The sequence below is a fragment of the Typopeltis vanoorti genome, chromosome 17, assembly GCF_054136105.1.
Source record: "Typopeltis vanoorti isolate ZY-2024b chromosome 17, IOZ_Tvanoo_1.0, whole genome shotgun sequence".
NCBI classification, from domain to species: domain Eukaryota; kingdom Metazoa; phylum Arthropoda; class Arachnida; order Uropygi; family Thelyphonidae; genus Typopeltis; species Typopeltis vanoorti.
Genome location: NC_143565.1, coordinates 5,772,255 through 5,791,079, shown reverse-complemented (window position 1 = coordinate 5,791,079; position 18,825 = coordinate 5,772,255). Strand labels below are relative to the sequence as shown.

Genomic DNA, 18,825 nt, shown 5'->3' with positions numbered 1-18,825 from the left:
TTAATGACATAGGAATGATTTGGAAGGAAATATCTTGTTATATGCTGATGTAAAGTTGACCTGGTTGATAAAAATATAATATCTGATACAGAATCCTTGCAATCTGACTTGAACAGACTGATTCTATAGATAAATGTTAATGAGTGTCAGTTTAATGTTGCTTGCAAGTTAATGCATTTTGGACTGAAACTGTTGGGTATTATATTAATAGGATTTTGTTGCACGTAGTTGATGAACCTGTTTAGAGGCCATTTTGCTAAGATGGTTAAACCTTTATATCACATCACGGCAATGTTGAAGAGAGTACTAACTCAAAGGAATAAGCAAGGTATTCTCCCACTTTACAAAGCTTTGACATGCCTACATATGGACTACTATGCTCAGATATGGTTGCCTGCATTCCATTGATATGAGTAAACATTTAAATATTCAACAGTGGTTAACCAAGATCATATCAGGCCAATGGAATTTTGCATATGAAGGTAGGTTGAAGGAATGTGGTCTTGCAGAGTTTTAGATATAGGAGGAGAGGAAATATGCTAGAAACATACAATGTTTATATTGTAAAGGAGACCTTAGCATATAGATATAAGAAAAGTTTTTTCAACTCATGGCAGGTGCAGGAGAACTTGGAGTTCTCCCTGAAAGCTGAGTGAGGGCAAAGTTAGGATGCATGTAAGATCCAGGTTCTCATGATTTTTGGTGAGTAATGCAAATTGTTTATGCATAAACAATTACATGACCATAAACATGACCTGAAAGGATCCTTCTTCAGTGAGTCATGGACTCACTGAAAAAGGATTGGAGGTGCCAATGTATAAAAATAATAATTTTATGATTTTTAAAAACTCAATGATTTTATGAGTTTTTCCACATTTATTTAAATCCTAGTTGATTAGTGTGATAAATAAAGGATATGGCTAGATTATCTGGTTACTATTATACTTATATGAAAATTGATTACGTTGATAGTAAAAAAAGAAATAAACATGCATGCATACTTACTTGATATGTATCAATTGGTGATACCATTGATCAAGCTTTCATGAATATGCATATCTCTTAACTGTTAGGACGTGGGTTAAGAAACGAGGACATCTTTCTTCAAAGGAATGGTTAGTATAGATGAAAAAGGAAACGAATAAAGTGTAGGGAAAAATAGATAAATGAAGTTGAATTTCAATTATTCAAACCATTATAATGATAATCTAGATATATGAATTGGTATAGGCTGGAAAATGCATTTAGGAAATTTTTAAGAGTTAAATAAGAATGAAAATCTCTAAGAAAATGAAAGAAAGTGTATGTAGGTATAGAATGGGAAAGATAGTAAAAAGATACACTTCCTTTTCAGTTTTTTCAGGTCAAGCTATATGCAGTGTGAAGAGAAAGAACAAGTAGGTATAATTGCTGGTGCTTTGTGAAGTTTTAGCTTTGGTTGCTAAGTCTTGTTAAAAAGGCATTTATTAATCATTAATAAATGTCTTTATGCATTAATTAATCATCTGGGATTAAAAAAAAACTTGATCTGATGTATTAGTGTTAAATACATCTGCTTTATATGAAGCTGAAACTGTCATATGGTGACATATTATGTTTGATTACGATTGTAATACTTTTAATAGCAGAGAAAAATATGTTATTTTTAAAAAAAGTAAAGTTGTTTAGACTTAATTATTTTCTCATAATTCCTGAATTTGTTTTTCCAGGTTTATTATGGAGCTAAAGTGGTTCCTTTCAAATATAAAACTATTGAAGGTAACAGCACTTTCACAACAACGCTAACCGAACTTAGAAAATACACAGTCTACAGCATACAAGTCTTGGCATATTCTCGTATTGGAGATGGGGCTTTGAGTTCGCTTCCCTTGTCTGTACGCACTTTTGAAGATGGTATGTTTTGTCACTATAATTATTTTATTCAGTATGTATGATAAATGCAAAGATATAATTGTATACTCTTTATTTATGTAGGTGAATTTTTGTAGCTCAATAGAATTTCAAGTATGTCAATTTTTCTTCATTCATTTGTATGCCATCTGTGATCTGGAGGTTGGCAGCCATGGTTTTTTTCTCTTCTTCCTTCATTTCAGGTGTTTGTTCCTTAAAGAAAAGGAACAATTCTTTCTTGCGCATTTTGAAAAATCATGGCAACTAAGTCTACAATTTCTTGGCATTGAATATTTATCCATATTTCCTTTGCTCCATTACATTTCTCAGATATTTGTTAAATTTTTATCTATTTACTTAGATCTCCTATCCTCCCCCTCCCCATTTTAAATCAAACTCCATAATTTCATTAATCATCCATTCCTTTCTTTTATCCTCATTACATCTTCAGATGTTTTGCGCATTTTTCATTTAAATCATTTCAAGTTTTCATAATAATAATTGCCTTATTATCCCACATTTTCTAGTTCACCAATTTTATACTAAAGTAATTCTTTAGTTAACTGTTTCTAGTGCATACTTATCCGAAGTTGTTTATCATTCTAATTTAGTCTTAAGTTTCTGTTAACTCTTTATTAACTTTTTTCCCACTTAGCTTCTGTTGAAGCTACTAGCTAGTACTGTGTAGTGATTTGAATTACACTCAGCACTAGGAAAAGATTTAACTTGTCTTACTGACTTTCTGTGAACCTGTTTTTAATTATGCTAAAATAATGATTCCTCGGGTCTCTAAGGGCTTTTTCATGAGTGAAGTTGTCTTGGATAGTTTTTGAACCAAGTATTAGCAATTATTAAATAATTTTTATTACAAAATATCACTCATGTCAGTCCTTACTATTAGGAACTCATCGCATTTTCCTATTTTAATGCTTCCCATATATTTTCATACAACTTAAAATTTCATCATCTGGATGATCTGAGGTAGGGACATATATTTATAGGATGCATAAATTGATTGGTGTTGCTTTCAAGAATTTTAATCATAATAATTCTCTCTGGTGAAAATTTTGAACTATAACAGTTCATTAATATTCCTGTCATATTTTTATGATTGCTTCCGGTAAATTAAAGTGTGGTACCTCAGTTTATCTATCCATATCTGCACATCTAGTCTCTCTCATTTCAAGGTTCATCTCTTCCATTTTTTGTTTTATATTGTGGCTTGTTTTTTTTTAAAATAGACTTTATCCATTCCATGTTACTACACATAGTCTAGTTTTTTTTTGTTTGTTTTTTTTTTCCATTTTTACCAACAGATGAGGTCCTGAAAGGTTCATGACATTCTGACTTTTGCTTCCAGCGGCGTATTCCTAGCCTTTTCCTGAGGGTGATTTGAAACAGATGAAGTTGTGAGACCTAATTGATCTGTATCCTGCTGTCTTTTAAGTGTATTACCATGATGTTCTTGGAATATTACTTAGTATTAAGTAATATTAGATGTTATCTACTATTACTTAGTAATACTAAGTAATAGTCATCTACTATTACTTAGTATTAAGTAATAGTAGATGATCTCAATTCAGTTCTTCCATTACATTAATGATACTCATATTATGAAGGAAAGTCAGTAAGTTACAAATTGTTATAAAAAATAAAACAATGTTTTTTCTGAAGTACATATTTTATTTCTCTTCATAATCCCTTTAACATTTATACATTTTTTCCTACCACTTTATGAGTCCTTCAAAACCAGAGCATAAAATTCTTTTGTCTTAGCCAAACCTGCACCTCATTTGCAAATCATCAGCAAGATGTTTGCTACCAAGGTCCTGTTTCAGGGGACCAAACAGGTGAAGTCCCCATGTCCCCAACCATCCCATTGTAAAATCTTGAATAAAAGGAATTTTTGTAATAAATTGCCTTTTATGCAAATTTTACAAGTATGCTAAGTCCCACTAAAATACTTGTATTTTAATAGAAAAACTGGGTGTTAATTGAATTGGAAATTATTGAATATTGTAATATCAAAAGTTTGGTGTAAGAACAAAGGAAATTACATGTGAGGTTAATTGTGTCTAAGTATACCTCTAGTCAACTAAAGGATTAAGTCATGACCTGAGGCCACTACAAAGTGAAGGTTGACATTGCACGGGGGTTTCCCATCTAACTGCACTGGCCGACGAGGGTGATAGGACAGAACATCAGGGTACCCAGGGGTTTACGACGTAAGAAAATGAAGGTCATCGGAACCATATAAATAGAAGTTGCTGTGTCGAGACTTAGGAGCTTGATTTAGTCTGTTCCTGGGAGTTCGAGTACGTTCCGGAGTGGAGTTTCCATTCATGGGGCAGAAAGTCACGTGGAGTTCTGGCAAGAAAGTTCAGGCTCATGACAGTATCAAGGTTACCGTAAGCCGAGGAGTTTAGAAGCGGTACAATGTTTGCTAACGGCAGCTGAGCTTCACTAGAATCGTGGGTGATGAATCATTAATCCTATTTGGAGACCTGTGTTCAAGAAGCAAAGGCCAGAAGAACGATGCAACTAAAGCACATTGTATTAGGAGGAACCAGATGCCAAACTTCCAAGCCGTAGGAATCAAATTGTCCGCTGATAATAAGGAAGAAGTCTTGCAAATTATGAAAAGGATATCCTGGTGCAGTGGTGATGAGGTATAATGGGAATAAGAAGAGATAATCGCACAAATTAGCTAGAGAGGGCCAGACTTCATGAAAAGTAAGAACTTTTCCATTATTTAGTCAGAAAGAAACCTTAGATTGTGACGGTGGTTTAATTTGATGAAATTGATTTAAAATTTGAGTTGCTGGACTTTAGGCCTTGAGCTGACAAATGAATTAATTTACTCTACGTGAGAGAAAGCCTAGCTGAATTGTATAGTGAATCTACTTGTGTTTATTGTTGTAGCTATTTCTAAAACCTGAATAAATTTTTTTATGTTAACGATCTGAGAATATGTAAAGTTAAGAAGGGGGGGGGGATTCTAGACACGTAGTCCTGCTAAGATTCAGATGATTACGGGAATTGAATGTATAACTTATACTGAGTTGTTAGATATAGTGTACATATTAGACTTAAGTAAAATTAATTTGTGTATTTGTTTCTTAGTAATGAATAGATTGTTTTATTGTCAAAATAACTTGCCTGATCTCTAAGGTCGAACCTATGTTTCTAGAAGTAGATATTGCCAAGACTGCAGAGTTAGAAATATATGTAATTTGGTATAAATATAAGTTGGAAAGGAAGAAGCTGTGTGTCATACTGGGTGTTCTATTCTTCAAGAGGGAGATACTTCTCTTATCCTAGAATTTTGGTGACGCAGCTGACTAACAAACAAATTTTCCAAAATTTAATTTAGAATAAACACCAGTAAATCAGACAAAGAGATTGGCTCCAGCCTGAGGCACTTTCTTTGTTCTTGACGTCTTGCACACTTGAGCCTTTTAATTGCGGCCATAAGATAGAAGTAATGTAACTGGCGATAAGTCAGAAGTATAGTAAGAGTTAAGAAGATAAACTTCAAATGAGATAATGTATAATTATACAAAGACACACCCGAACAAGATTTGCCATAAGATAAGAGAGATAACATAATAACAATTAAACAAAAAAGAAAGAATATTACACCATGCACTATACACCCAATTCAGGAGAATTTTATTCAAATTGGATACCAAAAAGTCTCCTGATCCCCATGGCATTCCTCCAACTGTCTTAAAGGTCTATGCTCCAGGGATGACTCCCATCCTGTGTTGTTTTTTTATACTCTCTTATTCCACTGGTATCTACCTGCAGTATGGAAATTAGCTTATATTCAGCGTAAGAAACATAGATCAATGCCCCTTTAACTACCATCCAATTTCTCTTACTCCAATTCTTTCCAGAGTAATGGAACTATCAACGCCCAACTGCTGTGCTGACTTGAAGACTCAGCTAATAAATGACTACCAATATGGGTTCCATCACTATGACTCAATAGGTGATCTGCTCATTTATATCACTCATCCGGATAAATACCATGGAAAAGTTTGGCGAGTCCCAAGTGGGTTGCCTTTGATCTAGATTCCTTGGAAATGAAGAGGTTGTGGAAAGGGTTCAGAGGAGAGTGACTAAGTTGGTGAGTGATGTAAAAAATGCTCCCTATATTGATAGATTGTGGATTGCAGATGTTAGTTGATATGCAGAGAAGAGGGGATATGATAGAAACATTTAAATTACTAAAAGGTTTTTATAAGATTGATGCAGGGGAAATGTTTCAGCTGTGTGATAGTGATGGAAGAACAAGAGATCATCCCTGGAAATTAAGGAAAAGTGTGGTTAACAAGGGTGCGAGAACAAGGTTTTTCACCTGGAAGGTGGTGAATGAGTGGAATGCATTGGCTGACTCAGTTGTGAGTTCTTCGTCTGTAAATGAATTCAAGAAGAGAAATGATAGATATTGTTTTCTAGTTTGCTAGTTTGGGTCTCCAACGATGACTACTGACTCCATGGAGATACCCGTAATAATAATATCTCCAAGGCCTTTGACTGGGTCTGGCACAAAGGCCTGTTAAACAAACTCCCATCATTTGACCTACCCCCTGGCTTCTGCACTTGGACCGCCAGCTTTCTGACTGTATGCTCACTTCAGGTGATGGTGGATGGTTACTTATCTTCTAAATATAAAACCAATGCAGGGGTTCCACAAGGCTCTGTTCTCTCACCCACCCTATTTCTTCTATATATAAATTACTTACTCCAGCAGGACTACTGACCCAATACATAGTATTGCTGATGACAGCACATTACATTCTTCCTTTCGTGTGACAAACCTGGCAGTGTACAAATCACCACAATATCCAGAGACATAACCACTACCATCTTAAATACAGATCTTCAAACCATTCATCAGTGAAGTATGGATAATCTGGTCAATTTTAATGCAAGCAAAACACATTTCTGTCTTATATCACACAAAAAATAACTCTTCCCTTCCAGCTTTAATTTTTGCAACATCCAAATCTCCATGCATGATGAGATTTATGATTTATCTTCTTGGGATTACACTAACCTCAAAGCTCTCTTGGCATAAACATATTACAAATATTCCCTCCAAAAAATTAAGTTTTTTTTTTTTTTTTTCCTCAAAGTGTTACTTTAACTCCAGATACTTGCATCGTCTACAAATACATCAATAATACCCTTACTCTCTGTCAAATCAGTTCAAATGCAACTAACCAACACTTTCTCACAATGCATCTCCAAACTTACAGAACAAATTTCTCCTGCTCTTTGTTCATCCCATTTACTGCCTCCCTCTTGTCTGCCACCTTATGTGTTTCTCAAGGAATACAACTCACAGCTTTTCAAGATAAATGTGAACAAGTTCCTTCTTGCCTATCCACAGTGCTATTGGTACTTTAGGTTGACCAATCTCTCATGGATGGGTTCCCCATAAAAAATAAAATAAATAATAATAATTCTGAACCCCAAACTTTGGTCTTTTCTCTCTGATATATCAAATAAATCTGTCCATAAAGGAGAAACACAGAAAAAAAAAAATAACAATCTTAATTTTTTTTTTTTTTTATAAGCTGCAAAGTCAGTCAATTCAAGTTGGAAATTTATCATCCAAAAGGCTCGACGAAACATCCATTATCGTCCTTAGTCTCAGCAACAACTTTGCAGTAGTGCCATATATCAAGTTTCATCCTTATACTTTATGCTGTATATGGAATGCGGTATCTGCAACTTGCCTCCTCCTACCATTACCAACAATATATCAGGCTTCGCATAGCCAATTCCCTTTCTCAAGCTTCGCTTCCTAGAAGAAATCTCTCTAACAGCCAACTCCTCACACTTCATAAATTATGGAAAGACAGTCACATAATAATCACTAGAGCTGATAAAGGGTAATACTATGGTCATCAATGATAGTGAATATTATTATTGTAAAATGAATGTGTGGCTCAAAGACTGCACTTCTTATAAACCACTGGATTATGATCCCACTAATTCTTAAAAGAAAATATTACAAAAGCTTCTAAAAAATGTCACATCTTGGCCTCTTAAAAAAAAAAAAAAAAAAAAAAAAAAAAAAAAAAAAAGCCCCCCCCCTCTCAATATACAGACTGCCAGGTATTCATAAGCCTATAACTCTCTGTCTCTCATTTTGGGATGCTACTGGCTCTCCCTGTTTTAACCCTATTTTAGCTAAACAGCTAAATTCTTAACCTTACTTACTGGTCATTCTTCATCCTATATAATAAAAAAAAAAAGCCCCCCCCCCTTTCAAATCTTTAATCCAAGATTTAGTTTTAAACAATAATGATATCATGGCAAGCTTCGATGTCACCTCTCTTTTTATCGGTATCCCTCTTTCCAACACTATATTGCCAATTTTCTTCAAGAGCATGGGGGGATTAAAACAGGCTGTTTATATAAAAAAAAAATAAATAAATTAAAAAAAAAAAAAAAAGAAATGAAAGCTGCTTTGCTTAAATGTTGCCCAAATTGCTGTTGGACAAGATAACATCTCATAAACAATTATGACAACAATTGAAACCATAATGATATCATGGTGAGCTTCAATGTCACCTCTCTTTTTATCAATATTTTTATCGATGAAAAAAATATATATAATCAAAGCAGATAAAGGAAACAAAACTGTTATAGGCCAAACAGATTATAAGAGAAAAATGAATCATTTCCTTAAAGATTCCTCCACTTATCAGATTGAGATCCTGCCAAATCTCAAAAGAAAAAGTATATATTTATTAAAAAAAAAAAAAAAAGTTACATCTTGGTCCAAAGAGATTACCAGAAAGCTATGTCAAACCACTGGGTCCTCAAAATTCACTAACCTAATAACCACCTTCATCCAATAGTTGATAGCACAGACATCCCTACACAAACTAGCTAAATCACCCCTTCCCCCAAACACACACATGCAGCTCTCCCTCTTTTATTAAAAATTTTGTACACTTTTAAACATTAATAAAAAATTTAACCCTAACAGATTCTAACATCATGGCCAGCCTTGACATTATTTCACTATTCACTAATATACCTCTAGCAGAGATATATTAAGTCACATTTCCCTCTTTGACATCACTGAATTATTCAAATTCAAATTTTATTGTGGTTATTTCTTATGGAAGAAAAAATACAACTGGATGGGACTGCAATGGGGGGGTCCCCGTCACCACTAGCCAGCTTTTACATGGAACATTTTGAAAACCAAGCACCTGATATCTCCAAAGCCTTTGACCAGGTCTGGCACAAAGGCTTACTAAGCAAACTACCATCATTTGGTCTGACCCAGGACTTCTGTAGTTGGATTGCCAACCTTCTGTCTGGACGCACACTGTGTGTGATGGTGGATGGCTCCCTATCCTCTCATCCAATTAATGCTAGGGTTCTGCAAGGTTCTGTCCTCTCACCAACCCTCTTCCTGCTATATATATCAACGACCTACTTCAGTTGACCTCCAACCCAATATATAGTTTTGCAGATGACACCACATTGCACTCCTTGCTTTCATTTGATAAACCTTACTCTACATAACTCAGCTCAACCTACAGAACACCAACGACCACTTCCCTCAATTTTGACCTCCAAGCCATCCTAAAATGGGGTTCAGATAACATGATCAATTTTTTCAATGCTAATAAAACCCATTTCTCTCTCATTTCCTCACAAAAAAGAACCATTTTCTCCCAATATTACTTTTGACAACAATCAAATTTCCAGACAAAATGAGATTTATCTTCTTGGAATTGCCATGACATCAAGCCTCTCCTGTCATAAACACATCACAATCATTGCATCCTCAACTTCTAAAAAACTAGTTCTCTTTCGCTCAAGATATTACTTCACCTCTGAACAGCTGTAAACCCAATCACAAATCTGTCTAGCTATTGAATATTGCTCTCATATTTGGAGCAGGATCCCTAAAAGCTCTCTCAAAATGCTTGACTCAATACAGAGGAGAGCAGTTAGACTTATTAATGACCCATCTCTTACCAACTCACTCCTCCCACTTTTGCACAGACATTTGGTTTCTGCAATATGCATATTCTATAAATATTTCCATGGGAAATGCTCATCTGGAATAACATCAATAATTCCTCCACTCATTACTAATCTCATTGGAATACATGCAGCTGCTGCTGAATATCCTTTCACAGCACACCTAGAAACAAATAGAACAAGTTTCTTTTCCTCCTCCTTCATCCCTGCAACTGCTGCATGTGGAACAGTCCCCCCCCCCCCGCCGTGTTTCCCAAGGAATACAATTTACAGTCATTTAAATCAAATGTAAACAAGTTCCTCCCTTCCCAATTCACTACCCATACACGGTATTAATGTACTATATGTTGATCAACCAACTCTTGTGTATGGACACAAAAAAAAAAAAAAAAAAAAAAAAAAAAAAAAAAAAAAAAAAAAAAAACCTTGACACAACTATGCTTAAGCCAATGGTCTAGCTATGCTATGTTGATAATGTGTTTGCAATTTGGCCTCATGGTACAGACACATTTGATACATTATTAGTGCATCTTAAAGCCAACATCCTAATAGAAACTTCACAATAGAAAAGGAAACAAATTATCTCCCCTTTCTAGTTACATGAATCACTTATTATCCTTTTCCATTTACAGAAAGGCATTTACATAAGCAATTACCCCATCAGCCTTCTCAGCAGTATGGTATCCTCAAAACACTTAATCACCAAGTCTGATATATTTGTTCAAATGAAACAGCTCTTGAAACTGAGCTTGAGGAACTTTTCAATACTTTTTAGACAGTCTATATAAATTAGATAAAATACTGCACATACCCCCATGTGCAACCAACACATAGGATCACATCAAAACTATTCCCATTCTATGCATTAAGAGTACATCAGAAAAGATAGCTGCAAATATGACACCCCATGCCACTCTCAAAACTTATTCAGCTAGTTACGTTCATCCATTCTCTTAAAGAACAACTTCATCCGCTTGCATATCCTGACGTGTATGAAGTTTCTTGTGCCTGGAGTTTGTCCTAATTTGGACAGACTGGTAGATAGTAACATCAGCCTTGAAGAACACAAAAATTACATCTATGATCATCTGTGTGGCAGGTCGGGACTGGCAGACCAGGCTGTGGATTCTCTTCACATAGGATTAAATGGAAGAAGACATCAATATGACATAGAAGTCATTATAGGTCTGAGAGTCTATTATTAGAATCAGCATTAGCTATGAAGTACACCTGAAACCTTAACAAATATGTTTTCATTAATTTTCTAAAGATTCGGGGGATAGTCATCCGAGACCAGATAGTCTGACTTCTCCAAATTAACTTTATGGTTATCCATTCCATGTTATCTTAGTACATTAGTTCTGTTTCAGTTACAATTCAGATTATTTCTAATCATTTACTTGAGTGCCCATGTGCTTGTCACAGAATTTGCTCATCTGAAGATGCTGGGTAGAAAACCAGCAAAACAATAAGTTCAATAAATTAATTTATTTCTTCCTTCCTTGATGTTGTTTATATTGTGAATATTGTTCAGTTACGCAAGATTATGGGAAAAATGGTTTAGCTCTCATCTTGTATGTTTTCTGGCAAGAAACAATTTTTTTTCCGAACACATTCTGACTTCTGCAAATATCATTCTACAAATGATCATCTAGTCTGGATGGAAGCATCTATTCAAGATTCCTTTCTAATGGAATCACTTAGTACCCATTTCTTTGATATAGTAAAAGCATATGACACTGCTTGGAGATTGGAATATTGAAGGATCTATGCATTTTTGGTCTCAGAAGGAACCTCCTCTTTTCATCAGACTAATTTTTTTGCAATCAAGATCAACTTGATAACTGTACAACCTCTTCCAACTGTAAGTGATGTTCTCTATGTGGATGACATCATCTTTCAACATAGACACTTGCAAATGGGTTCAGATTTTCTCAGTTAAAGACAGTTGGTGTGCATTTTTGCTAGAGATGTGGTCATTACCCTGACTCAGACTAGGAAAACCTTAATCCCAGTGGCACCAGAAGCCAAGCTCTTAGGACTTATGTTTGTCAAAAAAAAACTTAGTTTTCTCTCTCATGTATATCAATTGCACTGTAAAGTGATGAACATCCCTCACATTCTATCTTCCCCTCTTGGGGTGCGGACAGATGTTCTTTGCTCAATCTGTGTAAAATTGAAACGATTATGGTCTTAAGTTAATGCTTATGCTAAAGAGTGAATACCCTGTGATAGTTGGCTCTTATACATAAGAATTGCAATCTAATCACTGGAGCATTTTGAACTTCACTGATTCCTAATTTCTCATTAGGGGAAATGAACCCTTCTGAACACTTGCAACTGTCTCTGTTATATGAACACGTGCAGCTGTCTCTGCTATATGCCACTGAACGTAATCCCTGCAAGATCATCCTCCATGGCCTATTATATTTTGCCCAGAGCAGGAGAATCTATACAACTGATCAGACTGCCATACTATCCTTTGGTTTGCAAACAAAAGCACTTTTAGAAGCTCTAGATATTATGATAGACAATATTGCACAGATGCCAACAAATATGCTACTGCCATGATATTCATACATATCACCATGCAGCTTTTCCTTCTGTAGACTACCTCCTGTTGTCTACCAGTAGCTCTTTCAAGCTCTTCAAATCAAATACTCTGATTTTGTGCATGCTTTCATTGATAATTCAAAATTAAGGACCTAGGTGGGATCTTCTGCTGTCTTTCCAAATAGCACAATATCTTTTCAAATCCAAGTGCTGCTGGATGTATGCAATAGTGCTTGTGATAAATTAATGATTGCATTGCTATCAAAGGTGCATAATATATACAGATTCACAGACTTATATGCAATAAGTCTAGAGCTATAGAAATATCCAGAGCTCTCTCGTATCCAATATGTTTTCTCTTGGTTATGAAGGCTACATTAGAATGTGCACTTCTTTTAGATCCTGAGCCATGTTGTGATTAAGGGATACGAGGCTGCTGATACTGCAGCAAGGTCAGCTTGTTTCTCAGACTTCCACCACCTGCATGACCCCTACACTGATTACAGGCATATCATAAGACAAACTTTTATCCCTATGGCAGTCATTATGGAATAGAGAGACCAATAATAATCTATGAAAGCCTGAAATTAAATTGTGGCAGTGTAGTCTGCTCAGTCTGTAAAAAAAAAAAAAAAAAAAAAAAAAAAAAAAAAAAGAGAGAGAGAAAGACACTACTCCTTGCTCAGCTCTGCATAGGTCATAGGCATCTCATACACCCCCTTCCTGTTGAGGTATAATATGCCAGTGTTCGAGTTCTGTTGTATCAAACTAACCATTAGTCATATTTTAATTGACTTTCCTCATTTTAGCATTGAGAGTACAGTCATTGTTTTAGCTGTATTTATAATCTGTCTGAGTTCCACGAATTCAGGCATTTTTATTACCCATCAAGTTTTTTTTTATTATTAAATTTTTACAGAAAATCAATATTTTTCACCGTGTATAGATTTACATTTTATGTATGGGGGGGGGACTAGAATAAAAATAATATTAAAGCAACTATATAACCACAAGAAAGAACATATTAGTTGCAGAGTTATGAAGGTAACTTATGTTCTTATATTCGTATATCCTCATATGTTCTTTCTTGTGTTTGTATCAGTTGCTTTAATATTATTTTTATTCTAGGTATTTATCAGAACTTTCCAGACCCCTTCCTCATATTTATACAATGTTGTTTTTGTATATAGGCTTTTAATACCTGGTTGTTTTTATTTCTGTTTTATAAGCTTTTTTACAGTTGTTTTTCATAGGCATATTTATGCCTGCCTTTTTATACCTTCTTATTTACCCAGTTTACATTTTTATGTACTTACCGTATTTACTTGATCATCATCATCAAATTCCTGCCATGTACCCTCAAGGGGTGTACAGGATATGATAGTACTACATGAAAAAAATTACATCATTACTAACTTCCTATCTACAATTTTCCTCCAAATCAATCTGTTACTTGTCAAGACTCCAACATTATCATATCAGATCTTTATATTTCTATTGTCTAAGGCACTTTGTACTGTATCAATCCACCTATATCTTGGTCTCCCTCTGGGTCGTTTTCCTGCCAACCTGGCAGAGAACACTTGTTTTGCTAATCTTTCTTTGCCCATTCTGTTTAAGTGACCATACCACCTGAGATTAGCTCTGCTAACGCATTCTTGGATGCTGACAATGTCAAATTCCTTCCTAATATCCTCATTTTTAATATGATATTGCCATTGATGCCATCTGTTCACGCTTATAATCTTTCTCAGGACTTTCATATCTGCGGTCTCTAGTCTTTGGTCAAGTGTTTTACTTCTGACCCAGCTCTCAGATCCATAAGTTAAAACTGGTTTGAACACTATCTTGTATACAGCTAATTTAGTGTTTTGACTAATTTCTCTCTTATTCCATATGAATTTATTCAATTGACTTCCCACCATACCAGCTTTGCTGATTCTATTTTCTATTTCTATATTTAATTTACCATCTTCAGTAAAAACCATGCCTAAGTAGCTGAAATGTTTTACTTGTTCCCCAGGTTCTCCATTCGCAACACAGTTGACATTTTCAATGATTCTGCCTATTTTCATTGTCTTTGTCTTTCTATTGCTGACCTTCATACCATATCTATTACAACAGCTATTCAATTTAGTCAGAGAATCTTGCAGACTTGTAGCAGATTTATTTAGACGTGTAACATCATCTGCATAAAGCAAAGAGCTGACATTAACATCTCCAATTTTGATATCATGTTTAATACCACTTTCCTTCATAAGGTGATCCATATAGATAATGAATAACAGAGGGGATAATGTACATCCTTGTCTCACACCAGATTTAACATAAAACCATCTTCCTGTACTTCCTTCAATTCTAACTGCTGACTTACACCTCAATAAAGACTAAGTATTGCTTGATATAATACCCCGTTGACACCATATAACTGTAGCGTATTGAATAGCTTCTCTCTTGGCACCTTGTCATATGCGTTTTCCGAATCGACAAAACTTAAATACAGATCTTTGTTATATTCCCATGCTTTCTCGACTATTTGTCATAAAGTGAAGATCTGATCCTGACAGCCTCTATTTGGCCTGAATCCAGCTTGTTCTTCACCAAGCTTTTCTTCCACAATTCTTCTCAACCGTTTCTCAAGTATACTTGCATAGATCTTGCCAGGAACACTCAGTAGGGAAATACCTCTGTAATTCTCACATTCAGTTTTATTTCCCTTTTTATATATGGGTACTATGAGAGCTCTACTCCAATCATCGGGAATTCGTCCCTCTGTCCAGGCTTTCTGAACTATGCAGTGCAGCCACTGTAAGACTCTTATACCACCATACTTCAGCATTTCTGGTTGAATATCATCTACTCCTGCTGCCTTTCCACATTTCAAGCCTTTGATGGCTTTTTCTACTTCTAGTATAGATGTGTATTCCTGACTGCATGCCTGGTCAGTGTTTTTTACCACAGTGCAGTCATCACTGCTTGTTTCATTTAGCAGTTTTTCAAAGTAATTACTCCATACTTCAAGGATATCTTTTTCTACCATTTTCATGTCACCTTTATCATCTCTAACTCCTTTTACAGCACTCTTTCCTCCATTCCTAAGCTTCTTCAACAACCTCCAGAATATTTTGCCACCTTCTTGATATTTATTTTCTATATTTACTTGATTCTTAAAATTAAAAAATCGTGGTGCAAGATATATGCAGGGATTTTCAGAAACTAGTTTTTCAGGAAAAACTTAATTTGACATTTATAATTAAATTCTCAGTATTCATTCTAATTTATAATTGTGAATGTTATTTTTGCAATTGGCTGTTCACATTCATGACATGATATATTTGAATCTTTTGTGACAGTGCTTCTGCAATTAAATTAAAACAGTTTCATTATCATTTGTCCTTTTATCATTTCAGAATCATAAGATTGCCATGATTTAAAAAAAAAAACAACTGAAAATGAGTATGACTTGCCAAGAATCTGTTATTTAGTATTGCTACTTCCAGTCTTGCATATGATTGGTGCAGTATTAACAAAAGATCGCATGACTCAACAACAAAGGCAAGCCGACGATTGTTGAGTTAAAATGCTGATTCTCATCAACCAAATTACAGAATATCTGAAACTGCCATAAACATTCACTATCTATATCTTAAAGTTTTTAAATTTTTTCATGTGTGAGGTATATGCAAAACTTTTTAATTCCTTTTTTTTTTTCATAAAGTAAAATTAGGTGTGCAAAATATATGCAAGGGTGAGTTATATTCAAGTACGTATGGTATCAAGTTATTTTTATTTTCTATACTGCTATGATTATTACTGGCACAGTGCACATTGCTGTCTTTTGCCATAAAACCCTAAACAGTTATCTTATGATAAATAAGTTAAATTAATCTGATTTGGTTTGAAAAATATTTGCAATTAAAATATTGACATTCTTGATGTAAACTCTCTAGTTTATCTTTATTTATATCTCTTTGGTAGCCATAACTGTGTTAACTGTTTAGATGATAAACAAATGCAAGTTGATCTGTGACATAAAGATTATGATAATTTAATATTTTATAATGGTGAATATACAGGTTGCGAAAGAATATTTCATTTTTTTTCTTGAATTCTTTATATTTCTTTACATATCCCTTTTTTATGAATTACTATATTTTTGAGCTTTTTTGCATTTTACATTTGAATAACACGAAAAGGTAGTATGATTTAAACTTTTATATTTTTTACCATTCTTCTTTTATATGCTATGCAATCTCTATATTTGGAAATTGTTTCTTCTTATTCATTCTTTTTGTTTCCGGTCATTCTCTCCTCTCTTTAAAACACTTTTCTCTTTTACTACGTAATTTTTGCTGTTGGAACTATTGCATTATTTTATGTAAGTAAATGAATTCATATTGTCCCTTAATTATTATCCATTAATGAGGAGTTTGAAATAAATGCTTCTCACTTTAATATGGTTTTGCCTACTTCTTGCATTCTGCAAGATTGGAATCTTATATATATTTATTCATTGGTGGTGTCCAAACCATATCATATTTTCATCTGAATTTGTGTTTCTTTAACATTAAAAACTATTACATTCGACCTCCTTTATCTGCAGTGAATAGTTTTCACTGAAATCAGTTTCTTTAATTCTTCCATTCTTCTAGATTAATGATTACAATAATTTTAAGACCTCGTTTATCATTTACCGTATATTTTATTTTTTTCAATAGTTCCTGGTGTGCCTTCCAATATTTCATTTCCTGATGTCTCTACAACTACGGCTCGTATATTGTGGGATGTGCCAGAGGAACCCAATGGAGAAATTATTGCTTACAGAGTAGCTTGGTACCTTCAAGACAGTGACTCAGAAGAGATTATCACAAAAGAACATTCCCCTGCTGATCGCACCCGGAAAGTTACTAATTTATTACCAGAAACCTATTATGTATTTAGTGTGACAGCAAAGACCAATGAGGGCTGGGGCAGAACAGCTTATTCTGTAGTGTTTACTACTAATAACAGAGGTAATTTTTTGTCTTCCACCTTTTTTGGTTTATAATCATAGAGGTTGTAAACCATAATACCATGGAATGGCTAAGGATTTTTTAATATATATTTTTTTCCATTATTATTATTACTATAATTATTATTATATAAAAGACAAACTACCAACGATCAACAAAAAACTACCGACACAAAGTCAACAACAAACTATGTATTTTCCACCCGTAACAAAACAGCAATTGAAAGAAGCTGTTTTACAACTTCTTTCAATTGAAAGAAGCTGTTTTATAACTTCTTTCAATTGAAAGAAGCTGTTTTATAAGTCTTACAACTAAAACCAAAGACCACTCCAGGAATAGACAAAATAAAACTCACAGACCTTATAACACACTTTGAACAGATAAATCCAATACTTTTGAGACTCATCAATATAATATTCAACACTGGCATTATTCCACAACAACTAAAAACTGCAATAATTATGCCAATTTTCAAACATGGTAAAAGAAATGATACTCAGAACTACAGACCAATAGCTGCCCTACCAGTCATTTCAAAAATTGCAGAAAAAATAACGCACACCAGACTACAGAACTATTTACAGAAGTACAACATCATCTTACAAAATCAATACGGCTTTCAGAAAACAAAAAGAACCATCACTTTATTAGAAGACATCACCGACACAATAAACAAAGCTCTTAACAAAAACAAGTACGCCGTCCTTATACTGCTTGACTTAACCAAAGCATTTGATACACTGGAACATGACGTACTACTCACCAAACTATACTCAAAATAGGTATAAGAGGAACACTGCATACATGGTTCAGGAACTACCTCTCAAACAGAACACAAGTAACAAAAATAGGTACATGTCACAGCCGGGGTATACAAATAAAACACAGTGTTCATCAAGGCACCATATTATCACCAACTCTATTCAACATATACATTAACGATGTTCATGACATGGCCAAGAAGTCAAATATTTCGGTACGCAGATGACACCACACTACTAGCAGTCCACATAGACATCAACACAGCTCTCTTCAAAGCACAACAAGACCTAAATGAAATCACAACATATTCTACCAAAATGCAATTGTAATCAACGGCACCAAAACACGGATGTTGATAATACACAACCCAAGAATCATTCGCCCCGCACGACTATTGATACACTGTCACACATACTGCTGCATTAACAACAAAAATACCTGCCAATGTCCCGAAATCAAACCTGTAACACATGCAAAATACCTTGGTCTCTACATAGATTGTCATCTTAAATGGACAAAACATACACACCAAACTCCAGATCATCGCAGCAAAACTCTTCCAAGTAAAGGACATTATTCTATC

At 34.5% G+C, this 18,825-nt stretch overlaps 1 protein-coding gene across 1 annotated transcript in view; it reads left to right on the top strand.

Moving 5' to 3' along the window:
* Positions 1-18,825, top strand: part of sdk (sidekick cell adhesion molecule) — a 496,543-nt gene that overhangs the window by 307,453 nt on the left and 170,265 nt on the right. The window contains exons 22-23 of the mRNA XM_090407513.1: positions 1,710-1,893; positions 17,187-17,480. Of these exons, the coding sequence (XP_090263639.1) occupies positions 1,710-1,893; positions 17,187-17,480 (478 nt within the window). The remainder of the gene's footprint in view (positions 1-1,709; positions 1,894-17,186; positions 17,481-18,825) is intronic.